This window comes from Hypanus sabinus, chromosome 4 (genome assembly GCF_030144855.1).
Source record: "Hypanus sabinus isolate sHypSab1 chromosome 4, sHypSab1.hap1, whole genome shotgun sequence".
NCBI classification, from domain to species: Eukaryota; Metazoa; Chordata; class Chondrichthyes; order Myliobatiformes; family Dasyatidae; genus Hypanus; species Hypanus sabinus.
In genome coordinates, this window is record NC_082709.1 from 84,136,452 (window position 1) to 84,158,386 (window position 21,935).

Genomic DNA, 21,935 nt, shown 5'->3' on the forward strand with positions numbered 1-21,935 from the left:
ACTCTGTAAATGTTCCCTGCACTCCTCCCCAACTCTACCTTCTCTGGCCCTTACACTCCTCCCTATCTCTGTAACCCCCTCCAGCTCCTACACCCCTGCCTGTTTCTGAAACTCCCTCTAGCCCCTACACCCCACACTAATCATAACAGTTACACGAAGCTCACTCTGGAAATGTTGGACCAACATTTCTCTGTCTTTTCCATCTTCATGTTACCTCACAGGTTGGATGAATCTCTCTACACCAACTTCTTCTTCATTTCTAGTCTCCTAGCAATGTTGCCTTCAGTCTGCTGGTCCCTAAACTATACAGAATTTAATGTTATCCCAAATGTCCTGGCTCCTTGGCCCCAAGAACTAAACTACCACATGGGGATTCATCAAGTCTGAAGTTGGAGGTTAAATTTTTCTGGGGAGAAGGTGGGAGAGTGGGGTTGAACAAAATCTGCCATGATTGGATGGAAGAGCAGACTGATAGCCGAATGGCCTATTTCTTCTGCTAGTGTATGTTCCTACGGTTCTAAACTATGTGACAGTAGTCCTGAGATGTCAAAGGTGTTTATATTAATGCTAGCTTGTTATTGGAAGCTGAGACCACCACAGACTGTGGAGATAAGCTCTATAATAACTCACATTAAGAGGAACACAGCACTGGTGCAGTGAGATTTGTCCCCCCCCCCCCCCCTCATTATGCACTCCACAGTTAGGCTAGTCAAGTTCAAGGATATTCATCCCATTGTCTCATATTGACCCACTCAGTACCAGTGGTCACCAAGCAGTTCCCCACCCTCCTCAGCCAACTGGAAACACAACTCTCTTTGGCTTATTGCCGACCTCTCTATCAGACAACTCCACACTGTGACCAATCTTCAGCTTCTTTCCAACTACTGACTGAAGTTCTCCAAGTCAAATGAAGAGTAAACCTGCTTCCCCCATTGTGATAAATCTTCCCATTAAGTTTCTCCGAAAGCAAGAGAGGACAGCAGTCTCCAATTCTGAAGAAAAACTGAGGTCAATCCAACCCTCAACAAAGGACATCTCTCCACTTCAGTCACAAGGTTCACATCCACACTCAACCTTCGGACAGTGACTGAGACATTAGGGTGAGGACTCTGGGGTTCTGATTAGTGTTCTAGTGTTAGAGTCAGGGTTAGGGCTTGGATTCAGATTTAGGGTTGTGTGTAAGGTTAGGAGTATGATCTTGGGTTCTGGTTCGGGTTAGGAGTGTAGGATTAAGGTTAGGGTTCTGGTTCGAGTAGGGTTCTCAGGCTAAGTTCAGGAGTAGGAGTGACAGATGAAGATTGCATCCTCTCCCTGTGCGAGACCAGCGTCATGACTAAAGAGGAATACATTCAGCAGTTTCTATGTAACGGTACGCGCTGCTCTTTGTGCACACACACACACAGCTCAGAAACATGCACAATATTGGCCAAAGGAAGGTTCACATTTCCTTCGAGACACTGCAGTGGGCAGCTGGTGTCTCCGGCTTGGTGAAGCAATGGCCCTGAAGAGGAAGGTGGCATTGTCCCAAGGGAAGTTTCTCTCCTTGTATAGAGCAGATGGTGACTGCAGCATCTCCTGGGAGGTGTGAAGCTAGATGGAAGTGTTTGAGAGGATTGTGTACGGAGGGAGGTGGATGTCTTAGGCACCACTTCCCCTCCCTCATCCAGCACTCCCTCCCCTCCCTCCATGAGTTTTTAACCATGAGTTAGGGTTATCATCCGCACCGAGTCCAAGGTCAGTTCCTGTGTAGTTGCTGAGAGTCCTGATCTCCTTCGCCAGTCACAGGATACAAGGGACAGTGGAATGAAATATCCCCTGGAAATGCATGTCGCCAATCTGGGAGCGTCAATCTGTAGGTTGGGAAAAGACAAGGTTGCAGAAGGGCCAAAGACCCAGTTCAGGCATAAATATATTAAATCTCTTCTGTAAATACAAGACCCTTCCCTGGGACACTGGGTTTAGGGAGACTCCCCTCCCCGCAGGTCTCCTCCTCTTCTGCTGCCCAGCAGACTGAGACCCTCCACTTTGCTCCAAAGGCCTCCCCAGTTGCCTCACACTCGGACTGCAGGGGTGGAGGAGGTGAGGGGCACCGTGGAGCCACAGTCATAGTCCACATCAATCATGGTCTGTGCATTGGCGCCTGGCGACGTTCCGGCTTGGCGCTCCCGGAAGTTCTGAATGTAGCTCTGTGAGAAAAAGGAGAGCAGAGAAAGTTGACACAGGGGGCTTCATTATTCCATTCCTGGCCTTCTCCCACCCATCACTGGAATCTCCTGTAAATACCAACACACTCCCATGAATCCCTTGTAAACACCAGCACCTTTCCCTGGATCCTCTGTAAATAGTGATACACTCCTGGGGAACCCCCGTAAACACAAACACACTAAGATCCCCTATAAGTAAAAGCACATTCCCTGAGACCCTTTGTAAATACCAACACCCTCCCTGGATCCTCTGTAAATATCAACCTAACATCTGGGACCCCCCGTAAATACCGACACATTCCCCAGGACCCCCCCCCCCCCCCCGTAAATACCGACACTCCAGGGACCCCGTAAATACCAACACACTCCCCAGGACCCCCCCCCCCCCGTAAATACCGACACTCCAGGGACCCCGTAAATACCGACACTCCAGGGACCCCGTAAATACCAACACACTCCCCAGGACTCCCCCCCGTAAATACCGACACACTCCCCAGGACCCCCCCCCCCCCCGTAAATACCGACACACTCCGGGGACCCCGTATATACCGACACACTCCGGGACCCCCCGTAAATACCGACACACTCCGGGACCCCCCGTAAATACCGACACACTCCCCGGGACCCCCCGTAAATACCGACGCACTCCCGGGACCCTCCGTAAATACCAACGCACTCCCGGGTCCCCCTCCCCCCGTAAATACCGACACACTCCCTGGGACCCCCCGTAAATACCGACACACTCCCCGGGACCCCCCGTAAATACCGACACACTCCGGGACCCCCCGTAAATACCGACACACTCCGGGACCCCCCGTAAATACCGACGCACTCCCCGGGACCCCCCGTAAATACCGACGCACTCCCGGGACCCTCCGTAAATACCGACACACTCCCGGGACCCCCTCCCCCGTAAATACCGACACACTCCCTGGGACCCCCCGTAAATACCGACACACTCCCCGGGACCCCCCGTAAATACCGACACACTCCCCGGGACCCCCCGTACATACCGACACACTCCTCGGGACCCCCCCTGTAAATACCGACACACTCCCGGGACCCTCGTACATACCGACACACTCCCCGGGACCCCCCGTAAATACCGACACACTCCCCGGGACCCCCCGTAAATACCGACAAACTCCCAGGCCCCCCCCCCCCGTAAATACCGACACACTCCTCGGGACCCCCCCTGTAAATACCGACACACTCCCGGGACCCTCGTACATACCGACACACTCCCCGGGACCTCGTAACTACCGACAAACTCCCAGGACCCCCCCTCCCCCGTAAATACCGACACACTCCCCGGGACCCCCCGTAAATACCGACACACTCCCCGGGACCCCCCGTAAATACCGACAAACTCCCAGGCCCCCCCCCCCCGTAAATACCGACACACTCCTCGGGACCCCCCCTGTAAATACCGACACACTCCCGGGACCCTCGTACATACCGACACACTCCCCGGGACCTCGTAACTACCGACAAACTCCCAGGACCCCGTAAATACCTACACACTCCCCGGGACCCCCCATAAATACCGGCACACTCCCCGGGACCCCCCGTAAATACCGACACACTCCCCGGGACCCCCCGTAAATACCGACAAACTCCCAGGCCCCCCCCCCCATAAATACCGGCACACTCCCCGGGACCCCCCGTAAATACCGACACACTCCCGGGACCCTCGTACATACCGACACACTCCCCGGGACCTCGTAACTACCGACAAACTCCCAGGACCCCCCCTCCCCCGTAAATACCGACACACTCCTCGGGACCCCCCCTGTAAATACCTACACACTCCCGGGACTCTCGTACATACCGACACACTCCCCGGGACCTCGTAACTACCGACAAACTCCCAGGACCCCGTAAATACCTACACACTCCCCGGGACCCCCCATAAATACCGGCACACTCCCCGGGACCCCCCGTAAATACCGACACACTCCCCGGGACCCCCCGTAAATACCGACACACTCCCTGGGACCTCGTAACTACCGACAAACTCCCAGGACCCCGTAAATACCGACACACTCCCCGGGACCTCGTAACTACCGACAAACTCCCAGGACCCCGTAAATACCGACACACTCCCTGGGACCTCATAACTACCGACAAACTCCCAGGACCCCGTAAATACCTACACACTCCCTGGGACCTCGTAACTACCGACAAACTCCCAGGACCCCGTAAATACCTACACACTCCCCGGGACCCCCCGTACATACCGACAAACTCCCAGGACCCCGTACATACCGACACACTCCCCGGGACCCCCCATAAATACCGACACACTCCCCGGGACCCCCCGTACATACCGACACACTCCCCGGGACCCCCCCTGTAAATACCGACACACTCCCCGGGACCCCCTGTACATACCGACACACTCCCCGGGACCCCCCCCTGTAAATACCGACACACTCCCCGGGACCCCCCCCCTGTAAATACCGACAAACTCCCAGGACCCCGTAAATACCTACACACTCCCCAGGACCCCCCATAAATACCGACACACTCCTCGGGACCCCCCCTGTAAAAACCTACACACTCCCGGGACTCTCGTACATACCGACACACTCCCCGGGACCTCGTAACTACCGACAAACTCCCAGGACCCCGTAAATACCTACACACTCCCCGGGACCCCCCATAAATACCGGCACACTCCCCGGGACCCCCCATAAATACCTACACACTCCCCGGGACCCCCCGTAAATACCGACACACTCCCTGGGACCTCGTAACTACCGACAAACTCCCAGGACCCCGTAAATACCGACACACTCCCCGGGACCTCGTAACTACCGACAAACTCCCAGGACCCCGTACATACCGACACACTCCCCGGGACCCCCCATAAATACCGACACACTCCCCAGGACCCCCCGTACATACCGACACACTCCCCGGGACCCCCCCTGTAAATACCAACACACTCCCCGGGACCCCCTGTACATACCGACACACTCCCCGGGACCCCCCCTGTAAATACCGACACACTCCCCGGGACCCCCCCCCTGTAAATACCGACAAACTCCCAGGACCCCGTAAATACCTACACACTCCCCAGGACCCCCCATAAATACCTACACACTCCCGGGACCCCCCGTAAATACCGACACACTCCCCGGGACCCCGTAAATACCTACACACTCCCCGGGACCCCCCATAAATACCGGCACACTCCCCGGGACCCCCCGTAAATACCTACACACTCCCCGGGACCCCCCGTAAATACTGACACACTCCCGGGACCCCCCGTAAATACCGACACACTCCCCGGGACCCCGTAAATACCGACAAACTCCCAGGACCCCGTAAATACCTACACTCTCCCCGGGACCCCCCATAAATACCGGCACACTCCCCGGGACCCCCCGTAAATACCTACACACACCCCGGGACCCCCCGTAAATACTGACACACTCCCGGGACCCCCCGTAAATACCGACACACTCCCCGGGACACCCCGTACATACCGACACACTCCCAGGACCCCCCGTAAATACCTACACACTCCCCGGGACCCCCCGTAAATACCGACACACTCCCGGGACCCCCCGTAAATACCGACACACTCCCGGGACCCCCCGTAAATACCGACACACTCTCGGGACCCCGTACATACCGACACACTCCCCGGGACCCCGTAAATACCGACACACTCCCCGGGACCCCCCGTAAATACCGACACACTCCCCGGGACCCCCCGTAAATACCGACACACTCCCCGGGACCCCGTAAATACCGACACACTCCCCGGGACCCCCCGTAAATACCGACACACTCCCCGGGACCCCCCGTAAATACCGACACACTCCCCGGGACCCCCCGTAAATACCGACACACTCCCCGGGACCCCGTAAATACCGACAAATTCCCAGGACCCCCCCCCCCCGTAAATACCGACACACTCCTCGGGACCCCCCCTGTAAATACCGACACACTCCCCGGGATCCCCCGTAAATACCGACACACTCCTCGGGACCCCCCCTGTAAATACCGACACACTCCTCGGGACCCCCCCTGTAAATACCGACACACTCCCCGGGACCCCGTAAATACCGACGCACTCCCCGGGACCTCGTAACTACCGACAAACTCCCAGGACCCCGTAAATACCTACACACCCCCCGGGACCCCCCATAAATACCGACACACTCCCCGGGACCCCCCGTAAATACCGACACACTCCCCGGGACCCTCCCTGTAAATACTGACACACTCCCCGGGACCCCCCGTACGTACCGACACACTCCCCGGGACCCCCCCTGTAAATACCGACACACTCCCCGGGACCCCCCGTACATACCGACACACTCCCCGGGACCCCCCCTGTAAATACCGACACACTCCCCGGGACCCCCCGTAAATACCGACACACTCCCCGGGACCCCCCGTAAATACCGACAAACTCCCAGGCCCCCCCCCACCATAAATACCGGCACACTCCCCGGGACCCCCCGTAAATACTGACACACTCCCAGGACCCCGTAAATACCGACACACTCCCCGGGACCTCGTAACTACCGACAAACTCCCAGGACCCCGTAAATACCGACACACTCCCCGGGACCTCGTAACTACCGACAAACTCCCAGGACCCCGTAAATACCGACACACTCCCCGGGACCCCCCGTAAATACTGACACACTCCCAGGACCCCGTAAATACCGACACACTCCCCGGGACCTCATAACTACCGACAAACTCCCAGGACCCCGTAAATACCTACACACTCCCTGGGACCTCGTAACTACCGACAAACTCCCAGGACCCCGTAAATACCTACACACTCCCTGGGACCTCGTAACTACCGACAAACTCCCAGGACCCCGTAAATACCTACACACTCCCCGGGACCCCCCATACATACCGACAAACTCCCAGGACCCCGTACATACCGACACACTCCCCGGGACCCCCCATATATACCGACACACTCCCCGGGACCCCCCGTACATACCGACACACTCCCCGGGACCCCCCCTGTAAATACCGACACACTCCCCGGGACCCCCTGTACATACCGACACACTCCCCGGGACCCCCCCTGTAAATACCGACACACTCCCCGGGACCCCCCCCCTGTAAATACCGACAAACTCCCAGGACCCCGTAAATACCTACACACTCCCCAGGACCCCCCATAAATACCTACACACTCCCGGGACCCCCCGTAAATACCGACACACTCCCCGGGACCCCGTAAATACCTACACACTCCCCGGGACCCCCCATAAATACCGGCACACTCCCCGGGACCCCCCGTAAATACCTACACACTCCCCGGGACCCCCCGTAAATACTGACACACTCCCGGGACCCCCCGTAAATACCGACACACTCCCCGGGACCCCGTAAATACCGACACACTCCCCGGGACCCCGTAAATACCGACAAACTCCCAGGACCCCGTAAATACTTACACACTCCCCGGGACCCCCCATAAATACCGGCACACTCCCCGGGACCCCCCGTAAATACCTACACACACCCCGGGACCCCCCGTAAATACTGACACACTCCCGGGACCCCCCGTAAATACCGACACACTCCCCGGGACACCCCGTACATACCGACACACTCCCGGGACCCCCCGTAAATACCTACACACTCCCCGGGACCCCCCGTAAATACCGACACACTTCCGGGACCCCCCGTAAATACCGACACACTCTCGGGACCCCGTACATACCGACACACTCCCCGGGACCCCGTAAATACCGACACACTCCCCGGGACCCCCCGTAAATACCGACACACTCCCCGGGACCCCCCGTAAATACCGACACACTCCCCGGGACCCCGTAAATACCGACACACTCCCCGGGACCCCCCGTAAATACCGACACACTCCCCGGGACCCCCCGTAAATACCGACACACTCCCCGGGACCCCCCGTAAATACCGACACACTCCCCGGGACCCCGTAAATACCGACAAATTCCCAGGACCCCCCCCCCCCCGTAAATACCGACACACTCCTCGGGACCCCCCCTGTAAATACCGACACACTCCCCGGGATCCCCCGTAAATACCGACACACTCCTCGGGACCCCCCCTGTAAATACCGACACACTCCTCGGGACCTCGTAACTACCGACAAACTCCCAGGACCCCGTAAATACCTACACACCCCCCGGGACCCCCCATAAATACCGACACTCTCCCCGGGACCCCCCATAAATACCGACACACTCCCCGGGACCCTCCCTGTAAATACTGACACACTCCCCGGGACCCCCCGTACGTACCGACACACTCCCCGGGACCCCCCCTGTAAATACCGACACACTCCCCGGGACACCCCGTAAATACCTACACACTCCACGGGACCCCCCCCTGTAAATACTGACAAACTCCCAGGACCCCGTAAATACCTACACACTCCCCAGGACCCCCCGTAAATACCGACACACTCCCGGGACCCTCGTACATACCGACACACTCCCCGGGACCTCGTAACTACCAACAAACTCCCAGGACCCCGTAAATACCGACACACTCCCCGGGACCCCCCATAAATACTGACACACTCCCCGGGACCCCCCATAAATACCGACAAACTCCCGGGACCCCCCGTAAATACCGACACACTCCCCGGGACCCCCCGTAAATACCGACACACTCCCCGGGACCCCCCGTACATACCGACACACTCCCGGGACCCCCCATAAATACCGACACACTCCCGGGACCCCCCATAAATACCGACACACTCCCCGGGACCCCCTGTAAATACCGACACACTCCCCGGGACCCCCCGTAAATACCGACACACACCCCGGGACCCCCCGTAAATACCAACACACTCCCCGGGACCCCCCCGTAAATACCGACACACACCCCGGGACCCCCCGTAAATACCGACACACTCCCCGGGACCCCCCATAAATACCGACACACTCCCCGGGACCCCCCATAAATACCGACACACTCCCCGGGACCCCTTGTACATACTGACACACTCCCCAATTTCTACAGGAAAACACTGTAGATATATACAAGTCTACTCGTGTAGATACCGATAGTATTATCTTGTGTCATACATCAGGTTCTTCGCGGTTAATGCTTACAGAGAAGTATTAAGGTGAGGTTTACTTTGAGTTTGATTCCTGGAGTGTGTGATGGGACAGTGTAGAGGGAGATTCACTCTGTGTCTGACCCTGGGAGTGTGTGATGGGAGCTTCATTCTGTGTTTATCTGTCCTGTTCCTACCCTGTGAGCATTGGCTTGTATGATCTAACTCTTATGAAGGTCATGCAGCCCCTGCAGATGGGATGGGAGAGGTGAACATTGGAAGATAAATCAGACTCATACAGGCCCTTCAGCCCAACTCATCTTTGCTGGCTAAAATGCCCATTTAAGTTGGTCCCATTTGCCAGCATTTAATCCACATCCCTCTCAACCTTTCCTGTCCATGTACCTGCCCAAGTGTCTTGTAGACTTTGTTCCCTTCGACATGGTGAATGAGTGAAGCCTGGAGAGGCTGACTCACCGGGGAAAGCACATCTCCATCGTAGCGGCGGACAGGGTTGGGTTTCCTGCGATACGCCTGCTCCTGGTACGTCCTCCGCTGTCTTCTCTGCTTTTTCTTGGCCTCCTTCTGTCGTATTCTCATCAGCTGTACCCGCCTCTGTCTCCTGTTAATAATGACTGGTGTGTCGTGGGATGCGATAGGAAAAGAACGGAGTGATGAGTTAGTGTCTGGTGCACTGCATCCATCATAGAAGTTAGCGTTTTACTAGGGTCACACACTCAGGGAGACCAATCCCACCAATCGCCCCGCGTTAAAGTGGGATCCCACATATTTAGAAAGTAAAACACTACGGTACAGGAAATGGCCTTTTAGCGCTCAGTGTTGTACTGAGCTAACTAAACCAGTTATTAAGCATCTAACTAAACTAATCCCTTCTGTCTCCATTTTCTGCCCAGTCGTGTAAGAGCCTTATAAATGCTCTATCATATTTGCCCGTTTCAGAAGGAAAAAAAGATAAGCTTATTTGCTACATTTACATCGAAAGCTACAGTGAAATGTGTTGTCTGCATCAAATCAAATCAGTGAGGATTGCGCTGGGCAGCCTGCAAGTGTTTCTGGTGCAAACACAGCAAGCCCGCAACTCACTAACCCTAACCTGTAGGGCTTTGGAAAGTGGGAGGAAACCGGAGCACTAGGAGAATACCCACGCATTCACGGGGAGGAAGTACAAGCTCCTTGCGCACATTTGCGGGACTGAGCCTCGATTACAGCTGGCATAAATCATTGCACAAACCGCTATGCTACCACATTCCAGACACCCACCACCCCCTGTGTAAAAAACCCTGCAAATCTCCTCCTCTTACTTTAGATGCATTCCCTGACATTTATAATAAGAAACACAATAAATACTTTGTACAAAAGTAGAATAGTGAGGTACTGTTCATGGGCTCATCAACTTCAGAAATCTGACGGTGGAGGGGAAGAAGCTGTTCCTGAATCACTGAGTGTGGGCCTTCAGTTTCCTGATGACAGTAACAAGAACAGGACTTGACTATTCTACTTAGATTAGATGAAATTAGATTCAACTTCATTGTCATTGTGTCGAGTACAGATACAAAGCCAATGAAATGCAGTTAGGATCTAACCAGAAATGCAAAGAATAGCGTTATTTACAAAATAACTGTGAACAAAAAGTAAGTGCTACAGCACACAAATATATAAGTACTGAGACAGTACAATACGGGTGCAATACCACTTAGCACTGTGATGTGAGGGTCAGCAGGGTCACAGCCTCAGGGGAGAAGCTCTTCCTGTGCCTGCTGGTGTGGGAGCGGAGGCTCCTGTAGCACCTACCGGATGGGAGGAGAGTAAAAAGTCCCCGGTTAGGGTGAAATGCATAATAACCATCTAAGCTTCTCATAATTTTATAAGCTTCTCCCTGATCTCTTTTCAGTCCCCATCACTCCAGAGAAAACAACCTCTCTTTATACCTCATAATCTCTAATTTGGACAGCATCTTAGTGAATATCTTGCACATTCTCTCCTAAGCCTCCATATCCTTCCTATCGTGGTGTGACTGCAACTGAATACAATACTCCCAAAGAGGTCTAACAATATAACTTGAATGTGAATGATGAAATTGATCTCGTTTGCAATCGAATCCTGAGGGGGAACTGACTCCTGGGCATTGCACTTTCTCCTGAACACCTTGGAAATTCAGCCAACTCCATCACAGGCACAAGCCTCCCCAGCACGGAGGACATTCTCAGGAAGGTGGCATCCATTAGTAAGGACCCTCACCATTTATGAAATGCCCACTTTTCATCAGGAACGTTAGGAAGGAGGAACAGGAGCCTGAAGAGACACACTCAAGGATTCAGGACAGATTCTTCTCCTCCGCTGTCAGATTTCGGAATGGTCCATGAACCCATGGACACGGCCTCACTATTCTTATTGTGCATTACTTCTTTATTTTATTTCTTACTATAATGTAGAAGCTGTGAAACCTGGGCCTCCATTACCCCCCCCCCCCCCCCCCTACAAATGGACCTTTGACTTTCTCACCGGGAGACCACAGTCTATATGGATCGCAAATAACATCTCCACCTCGCTGACCATCAACGCTGTTGCACCTCAGGGAGGTGTGCTTAGCCCGCTTCTCTACACCCATGACTGTGTGGTTAGGCACAGCTCAAATACCATCTCAACAACTATTGTTGGCAGAATTTCAGATGGTGATAAGCAGCGTACAGGAGCGAGATAGATCATAGACGCAAGAAATTCCAGATGCGGGAAATCCAAAGCAAAGCAGACCGAATGCTGCAGGAGTCAGCAAGACAGGTGGCATCCAAGGAAGTGAACGAACAGATTTGGGCCGAGACCCTTCTTCAAGACTGGGAAGGCAGGAGGGAGAAGGCAAGGGTAGCTGGAAGGTGATTGGTGAAGCCAGGCGACTGGGAAAGGTCAAGGGTTGGAGAGGAAGGAATCCGATAGGAGAGGAGAGTGGACCAGAGGAGAAAAGGATGAGGAGGGGACCCAGGGGGAGGTGATAGGCAGGTGAGAAGAGGTAAGAGGGCAGAGTGGGGAACAGAAGACGGAAAGGGATGGGAATTTTTTTTTTAAACCGGAAGGAGGTACTGATATTCATGCCATCAGGTTGGAGGCTAACAGAGAGAGTACAAGGTGTAACTCTTCCACCCCGAGGGTGGCCTCATCATGGACTGACATGACAGAATGGGAATTGGAATTAATATGTTTGACCATGGGTAGCTCCGCTTTTGACAGATAGAGGTGCTCTAGTCCCCCAGTTTACAACGGGTCTCACCAATGTCGAGAAAAGGCTGCATTGGGAGCGCCTGATACAACAGACAACCCAAGGAAATTCACAGGTGAAGAAATGCCTCACCTGGAAAGACTGTCTGGTTCCTGAGTGGAGGTGAATGGGCAAGTATAGCTTGCAGGGATAAACGCCGGGAGGGAGGGATTAGTGGGGAGGGATGAACGGACAAGGGAATCATGGAAGGAGCAATCCCTGCGGAAAGCAATGAGTTGGGGAGGGGGAGAGGTAAAGATGAGTTTGGTGGTAGGATCCCTTTGAAAATGGCAGAGTTTGTGGAGAATGATATGTTGGATGCGGAGACTCATGGGGTGGTAGGTAAGGGCAAGAGGAACTCTCATCACTGGGAGGATGGGTCGAGGGCGGATAGCTGGGAAATGGAGATGCAGGCGAGGGCAGCGTCAATGGAGGAGGAAGGAAACCTCATTCTTTGAAGGAGGAGGACATCACTGATGTCCTGGACAAGGGAGCCCCATCCTGGGAACAAATGCAGCAAAGACAAAGGAACTGAGAAATGAGAATGGCATTTTTACAGGAGACAGGGTAGGAAGAGGTACAAGATATACAGGGGACAGGATGGATCAGAGGAGTTCAGTTGCTCGAGTGCTGTTGCAGCAACAACCTTGCAATCAACCTCACTAAAAACCAAGGTACTGAAGTCAGGGAAACACACACCAGTCTTCATTGAGGGATTGGAAATGGAAAGGGTGAGAAGTTTCAAGTTCCTGGGTATCAAGATCTCTGAGATCCTATCCTGGGCACAACATTCTGGTGCAATTACAACAAAGGCACATCAGTAGTTATATTTCATTAGGAGCTTGAGGAGAATTGGTGTGTTACCAAGGACACTTGCAAATTCCTTTAGATATATTGTGGCGAGCATTTTAACTGATAGCATCAGTGTCTGGTATGGAGGGGCTACTGCACAGGGTTGGAAAAAGTTGCAGAAAGTTGTAAACTCAGCCAGCTCCATCATGAGCACTACCTTCCCCAGCATCCAGGACAACTTCAAAAGCTGATGCATTAAAAAGGTGGCATCTATCATTAAGGATTCCCATCACCCAGAACATGCCCTCTTCTCATTGCTACCATCAAGAAGGTGAGACAGGAGCCTGAAGACACACACTTCATCATTTTAGGTACAGCTTCTTCCTCTCTGCCATCAAATTTCTGAATGGACAATGAACCCAGGAACACTCCCTCAATATTTTTTGCACTACTTATTTATTTTAATCTACTATACAGTCGGCCCTCCTTACCTGCAGGGGATTGGTTCTGAGACCCCCCCGTGGATACCAAAAAACACGGATGCTCAAGTCCCTTATTTAACCTGTCTCAGTGTGGTGATCTTTAGGACCCAGTGAAACCCTGGACCTTATTTAACCTGTCTCAGTGCGGTGGGCATTAGGACCTGGCGGTGCAGCTCTGAATCCGCAGTGTTTCTGTTCACGAAAATAATCACGATTGAAAATAAGGTAGAAAATAAAGCGATCAGGAAGAGGTGAAATTGGAAATTGGAAAAGCGTTAGGCTACAGTCGGTCAACAATCGGCACAATTTTAATGGAGCATGAGAAAGGCCCTGCCCCGATGAAAGCTACAATTATTGCTAAGCAACGCAGTGGTTTAATTATTGAAATACATGTTTCTTAAGTGTTTTATATGCATAGAAAGGTAAAATATATACTATATACTAAGAAAAACATTTGACTCTAAATAATACCGGATGTACCTGTTCCGACTTCAAATCCAACTTAAAGATGGACTCAGGAACAAAACTAATTCATAACCCGGGGACTGCCTGTACTTTTAAGTCATTTCTAGATTGCTTATAATACCTAATACAATGTAAATGCTATGTAAATAGTTGTTATACTGTATTTTTTTTAGGGAATAATGACAAGAAAAAAATAGTCCGTACATGCTCAAACAATGAGCGCTGGAGAGAGAACTTCCGGGTTTTCCTGATCCGCGGTTGGTTGAATCTGCACATGCCGAATCCGCGGATAAGGAGGGCCGACTGTATTTGCTTTTTATTGTAATTTATAGTTGTTATTACTGTGTATTGCAATGTATTGCTGCCACAAAACAACAAATTTTATGATGTATGCAACTGATATTAAACATAATTCTGATTATAGTAATTATTTTTAATGTCTTGTACTATAATGATGCCATCAAACAATTAACTTGTGGCAGCAGTACAGAGCAAGAAGCAAAGGCGCTTCAAGTTCTGGGGTGCTGCGTGGCCTTGGTTGTGGCATGGACCAGACCTCATTCATGCCTCCGGGTTGCCTATTGTGGACACCGAGGACTGAGAGGCCAGAGCTGGCTGTGTGCCACTGGATACCATGCTGGATTGGAGGCTGGCCCGTTCCATCAGCGCTGCCCTCCGGTGTTCATTCAGTGGGACTGCATGCATGCGGCAGGCTGAAACGTGTCTCCACGACAACATCGCATGCACCATCAAACTACAAGCCATGACACTCAGAGACTTGGGTTATATTATTATTTAATTTTTTTGTGGCTATGTTTCTATGCTATTGTAATTATGTTTTGCACTCCAGCGCCAGATGAATGCTGTTTCATTTGGCTGTATTCATGGGTATGGTTGAATGATAATTAACAAACACAAGAGAATGTGCAAATACTAGAAATCCAGAGCAACCCACACAAAATACTGGAGGAACACAGCAGGTCAGGCAGCATCTATGGAAATGAATAAACAGTTGATGTTTTGGGCCGAGACCTTTCATCAGGGCTTGGAAGGAACAGGGAAGATGCCCGAATAAAAAGGTGGGGGAGAGGAAGGAGGTGCAGGTGGGTGGGAAAGCTGAGCCTACATAAATTGGCTACACTTTGTCAGGCACCTTCGCTCCAACCCGTCCACCAAAAGCAGAACTTCCCAGGGGCCAGCCATTGTCATTTCAAGCCCCATTCCTGTTCCAATTTGTTAGTCCATGCTCTCTTCTTTTGCCTCAATGAGGTCACACTCAGCGCAGAGGGGCAACACTTAATATTCCATCTAGGCCACTACTCTGTGAGCACACAAAACTGCAGAGATTTGGAGACGTGGCTCAGCACATCACAAGAATCAGCGTCCCCTCCATGGACTTCTCGCTGCCTCAGTAAAGCAGCCAACGCAAACCCACCCACCCGGCAAGGATGTGCTGGGCCTGCAGAGGGTCCAGAAGAGGTTCACAAGAATAAAAGTTGCCTGTAGGAAAGTCCACCTTGATAATGAATGTCGGATCTGACTCAAAGAACCAAATGTTTTCCTGCTGTCATTAAGTTTCTCTGTACTGTAGAGTGAAAGCCGTGATTACCCCAGACATCTTCTCTCCTCCCCTCTCTCATGAGGCAGAAGACACAAAAGCCAGGAATTACATACTAACAGGCTCAAGGGCAGATTCTATCCCACTCTTGAACCAGATGGACTCCTGGCTTCACAATCTACTCTGATGATCTTGTGCTTTATCATTTCCTACACTGTACTACTTAGGAAGCTTTTACACTTTATTCTGCATTCTGTTATCATTTTACTTTATCCCATCAATACACGGTGTCATGATTTTATCTACACCAACAGTTTTTCACTTAATTTGATAGATGTGACAATAATTAACCAATACCAAAACAATTTCATGATATACTGTATGCCAGTGATAATAAATTTAATTCCGATGCCTGGCTTGTGTTGGTTAGTACCTTAGGTTACAGCGCCTACCTTCTGTGTGTGAGTAGCCCTCTGCTGTAACCTTGAACTGCACCAGGACGCCAAGCGCTGTCAAGATGGGCCACGTGCCCAGGATCACCCAGCTATACCAGCACATGGGCTGCAGGGGGGCCACCTTGATCCTCTCATAGACGTACTGGACCAGGAGGAAAATCTCGATGAAGTAGTCCACAGTCACAGTGATGACGGCGGAACCAAACACAGACGTGGAGAGGACCGTGAAGAATCGCTGCCACTGGAGGGTCAGCACGGCGAAGAACATTCCGGCCCCCAGCAACAGTCCGATGGGCACCCAGACCGTGCGGGGGTGGTAGAACTGCTCCAGTACCACGAGGGTTGCCACGGCAACCAGCAGGCCCAGCAGCAGACCCACCATGAACAGGCCAACGCTCCGCACCAGCATGGTGACCAAGCCGCAGAGTACGCCGATGCCCAGGCCGATTCCAACGCTGGCCTCCATGCTAAGCTGGGTGTCCAGGACCCTCTCCTTGTAACACAGCATGAAGATGATGATAGAGCCAAACATCAATCCGGTGAGGAACATGATGGCTTTGAAACACCGATAGCCTTGGACAAAGAAGAGAGATGGCAACAGAGTTAGAGTGGTAGAGCAGAGAATCAGGTCCTTCACCACAACTGCTCCTTGCCATCTAAAACGTCCAACCCATCTGGTCCCACCTGCCAACATTCCTCTGAGAGAAAAATATAACAACATTGCCAGTATCTGAGGACCTGAGTTACAGGGAAAGGTTGAATAGGGTAGTATAGTACATTTTCACCTGGAATGTAGGAGAATGAGGGGAGATTTGATAGTGGTATGAAAAATTATGAGGGGTATGGACAGAGTTTAAGCAAATAGGCTTTTTAAACTGAGGTTAGGTGAGACTAAAACTAGAGGTCAGAGGTTAAGGGTGAAATATTTCAGGGGAACTTGAGGGCAAACTTCTTCACTCAGAGGGGGTGACAGCGAGGGACGAGCCGCCAGCAGAAGTGCTGGATTTAGGTTTGACAGCAACATTTAAGACAAGTTTGGATAAGTACATGGATGGGAGAGCTATGGAGAGCCATAGTCCAGGTGTGGGTTGATTGGACATGACAGAATAACAATTCGGCATGGACTAGATGGGCCTAAAGGCCTGTTTCTGTGCTGTAGTACACTGTGACCCCAAACCTCTCTGTCAATGCATCTTTTAAATGTTGTTATTCTACCCACCTCAACCACTTCCTCTGCCGACCATCCTCTGGGCAAAATTGTTTTATCTTGGGTCCCTCTGAAGTCTCTCCCCTCTCCTCTTAAACCTATACCCTTCAGTTTTTGATCCCCATTCCCTGGGAGGAGACTGCATTTACCCTGTCTGCCTCTCATGAGTTCATACACCCCAACATCTCCCAAAACAGTCCCTCCAGTCCTGGCAGCTCTCGCAAATCCTCTTTGCATTCTTTCCAGCTTGATGAGGTCTTTATGACACGCCGACCAAAACTGTCCACAATACTCCAGATGCAGCCTCACCACCATCTTGTACAACTACAACAGAACACCTCAACTTCTATACTCTGATGAAGACCAACATGCCAAATATTTCTCCGACCACTCTGCCTACTTTCGGGAAACCGTAGTACTTGCTCAGTCCTGGTTTAGTTATGCATGTAATGTGGGGAAAATGTGAAATAGTCCACTTTTGCAAGAAGGAAAAAAAAGAACTACATTGTCTATCTGGTGAGAGACTGCAGAGAACATAGAAACAGCAGAACACAGATACAACAGAGCACAGGTCCTTCGGCCCACAGTGCTGTGCTGACCTTCTAACCTGCTCTAAGATCAGTATAACCCTTTGCTCCCACATAGGCCTCAATTTCTCTTTCTTCCATGTGCCTACGAGTCTCTTAAATGCCTATAATTTATCTTCCTCCACCACACACCCACCACTCTGTGTAAAAAAAAAATCTACCTTTGACTTTACTCCAATCACCTTAAAATTATGCTCTTATGAATTAGCCATTTCCACCCTGGGGAAGTGTCTGCCTGTTCACTCTGTCTGTGCCTCTTAACATGTTCAACACCTCTATCAAGTCACCTCTCACCCTCCTCCACTGCAAAGAGAAAAGCTCTAACTCGTTCAACCCATCCTCGTAAGACATGCTCTCCAATCTAGGCATCAACTCTGCACCCTCTCTAAAACTTTCACATCCTTCCCATAATGAGGTGACCAGAACTGAACACAATACTCCAAGTGTGGGCTAGCCAGGGCTTTAAAGTGCTATAACCTTACTTGTGGCTTTTGAACCTAAACCTCCTGACAAATGTGTTGTAGTCTTTGATCCCTGATGAAGGCCAACACACTATGCTACATGACAGATAGAGGCTCGGAAGGTTAGCCTAGCCTTTAAGTGTTGAAGCTGACCACAATGTTTGTTCCGCCGTTTGCTCACTCTGCTCGTGTGTTCACACTCTCACTTGCAATTACCACAGCTCTGCGGCCAGGGCAAAATATGCACCCTGCTCTCAGCTCAGCTTCAATCGGTATTTCCCACTGGGAATTCGGGACCGCATTTCCGGGGTGGCTCCAATTAACAGCCACAGCACTGACATCTGCTGTCAGCAACACCTTCTAAACCATGCACCTTCCAGGAAATGATGGCAACATCCCGATTGCCCAATCCTTCATCATCCTTGACATGAAGGACTGGATACCAGAGAAAATAATCCAGGCTTAGAGTTATACAGCATTACAGCATAGAGAAAAGGCTCTTCAACCCATTTAGTCTATCCCTACCCGAGTCCCATCTCCACCCATACCCATTCCATCCTCGTATCTATCCGAACTTCACTTAAAAGTTAGAAACTAACCTACATCTACCACCTCCACTGGCAGCTTGTTCCACATTCGCACCTCCCTCTGAGTGAAGAAGTTTGCTCTCTGATGCACACAGCATCCTGGTGAACCTTCCCCAAAGCAGTCACACCTTTCATGTGTGGGGAAATGCAAATGCAGCCGAACCATACATATACAGCCGCACATTACACAAAGAAGCTTAACTGTTTATTCAGTTTGTCGCTCCCCAAGTTCAACCCGTTTCCCTTTCCAAACCGAGAACAGTACAGCAAGGTCTGGCGCTTGGAATCATGTACCAACCTATATCACAATCAAACTAACCCTTCTCTTCTTCATAGTCCATAATCTTCCTTTTCATCATTTATCCATGTGCCTACCCAAGAGATCTTTAAATACCCCTAATGTATCTGTCTCTCCCACCACACCTGTTCCACACACCCACCACTCTCTGTACTAAAAAACTCACCTCTGGCATCCATCCTTATACTTTCCAACACCCACTTTAAAATCATCTCCTTTTATAATAGCCACCACTTGTCTACTCTATCCATGCTTCTCGTAATCTTGTATACCTCTAAGTTGCCTCTCCATCCTCTGCCACTCTGAAGATAAAAGCCCTTCTCTGCTGCTCAGTCCAACTTGGTTTCTCCCTCTCCGGTTCTGAGGAAGGCTCTTTGCCTGAAACATGAACTGTTTCTCTTTTCACGGACTCTGCCCGACTTGTGAAGGGAACACAAACTAGGATAGAGTCTGTCCTACAACTGTACGGCGGAACATTGCAGAGCGAACTTCACAGCATCTAACTTGACCCCAGGAGTGTATGATGGGTTGGCATAGAGGGAGCATCACTCTGTGTCTAACCACGGGAATGTGTAGAGGGAGCTTCACAGTGCCTGACAGTGGGAGTGTGATGGGACAGTGTAGAGGGAGCTTCATTCTGTGTCTGACCCTGGGAGTACGTGATGGGACAGTGTAGAGGGAGTTTCACTCTGTGTCTGACCCTGGGAGTGTGTGATGGGACGGTGTAGAGGGAGCTTCACTCTGTGTCTGACCCTGGGAGTGTGTGATGGGACAGTGTGGAGGGAGCTTCACTCTGTGTCTGACCCCGGGAGTGTGTGATGGGACGGTGTAGAGGGAGCTTCATTCTGTGTCTGACCCTGGGAGTGTGTGATGGGACAGTGTAGAGGGAGCTTCACTCTGTGTCTGACCCCGGGAGTGCATGATGGGACAGTGTAGAGGGAGCTTCATTCTGTGTCTGACCCTGGGAGTGTGTGATGGGACAGTGTAGAGGGAGCTTCACTCTGTGTCTGACCCTGGGAGTGCATGATGGGACAGTGTAGAGGGAGCTTCATTCTGTGTCTGACCCTGGGAGTGTGTGATGGGACAGTGTAGAGGGAGCTTCACTCTGTGTCTGACCCCGGGAGTGCATGATGGGACAGTGTAGAGGGAGCTTCATTCTGTGTCTGACCCTGGGAGTGTGTGATGGGACAGTGTAGAGGGAGCTTCACTCTGTGTCTGACCCTGGGAGTGTGTGATGGGATGATGTTAAGGGAGCTTCACTCTGTGTCTGATCCTGGGAGTGTGTGATGGGACAGTGTAGAGGGAGCTTCACTCTGTGTCTGACCCCGGGAGTGTGTGATGGGACAGTGTGGAGGGAGCTTCACTCTGTGTCTGACCCTGGGAGAGTGTGATGGGACAGTGTAGAGGGAGCTTCATTCTGTGTCTGACCCTGGGAGTGTGTGATGGGATGATGTTAAGGGAGCTTCACTCTGTGTCTGATCCTGGGAGTGTGTGATGGGACAGTGTAGAGGGAGCTTCATTCTGTGTCTGACCCCGGGACTGTGTGATGGGATGATGTTAAGGGAGCTTCACTCTGTGTCTGACCCCGGGAGTGTGTGATGGGACAGTGTGGAGGGAGCTTCACTGTGTCTGACCCTGGGAGCACGTCATGGGATGATGTTAAGGGAGCTTCACTCTGTGTCTGCAATCATCAATGGGTCTGCAGTTGAGAGGGTGAGTAGTTTCAAGTTCCTCAGTATACACATCACCGATGATCTCAGCTGGACTGTACACACCGGCTTTGAGGCAAAAAAAGCAAAACAGTTTCTCTTCCACCTCAGGCGACTGAAGAAGTTCGGCATGAGCCCCCAAATCCTCAGGACATTCTATAGGGGCACCATTGGGAGCATCCTGACTGGTTGTATCACCGCCTGGTGCGGGAACTGCACCAACCTTGATCACTGGGCACTGCAGAGAGTGGTACAGACAGCTCAGCACATCTGTGGATGTGAACTTCCCTCCATTGAGGGCATTTACAGCAGCAGGTGGGTAAAGAAGGCCTGGAAGATCATCAGGGACACCAGTCACCCCGACCATAAACTGTTTCAGCTGCTTCTGTCTGGGAAATGGTACTGCAGCATTAAAGCCAGGACCAACAGGCTTCGGGGCAGCTTCTTTCTACAAGCCATTAGACTTAAAATTGACACGTCTGTACATTGTGACAGAGTCATAACACAAAGACTTTTATTTCCTCACATTGTGGGATGGATGTAAGATTTAAATAAATTCAAATTCAACCTCAGGATTGTGTAATGGGGTGGTGTTGGGTGAGTTCCACTCTGTGTCTGACCCCGGGGGTGTGGTGCGACTGGTGGCGCGGGGAGGGGTTTTATGTGATGAGACATTATTATTATATTATGGGAGTCCAAAGTGATGCTTCAGGAGGACACAGAAAGAAAATTAAAAGCACTAGGCCTCCGGTCCTTGCAGAGTCATCGAGAAATACAACACAGAGCCTGGCCCTTTGGGCCAATTCTTCCATGCTGACCC

General features: G+C 51.6%; 1 protein-coding gene across 2 annotated transcripts in view; it reads right to left on the bottom strand.

The window, feature by feature from the left end:
• Positions 1-692: 692 nt before the first annotated feature.
• Positions 693-21,935, bottom strand: part of tmem198b (transmembrane protein 198b) — a 103,106-nt gene continuing 81,863 nt past the window's right edge. For both annotated transcript variants that reach the window (XM_059967601.1, XM_059967599.1), the window contains 3 exons: positions 16,264-16,839; positions 9,721-9,878; positions 693-2,186 (listed from right to left, as the gene is read on the bottom strand). In XM_059967601.1, coding sequence (XP_059823584.1) covers positions 2,052-2,186; positions 9,721-9,878; positions 16,264-16,839 — 869 coding nt within the window. In that variant the 3' untranslated portion in view covers positions 693-2,051. The remainder of the gene's footprint in view (positions 2,187-9,720; positions 9,879-16,263; positions 16,840-21,935) is intronic.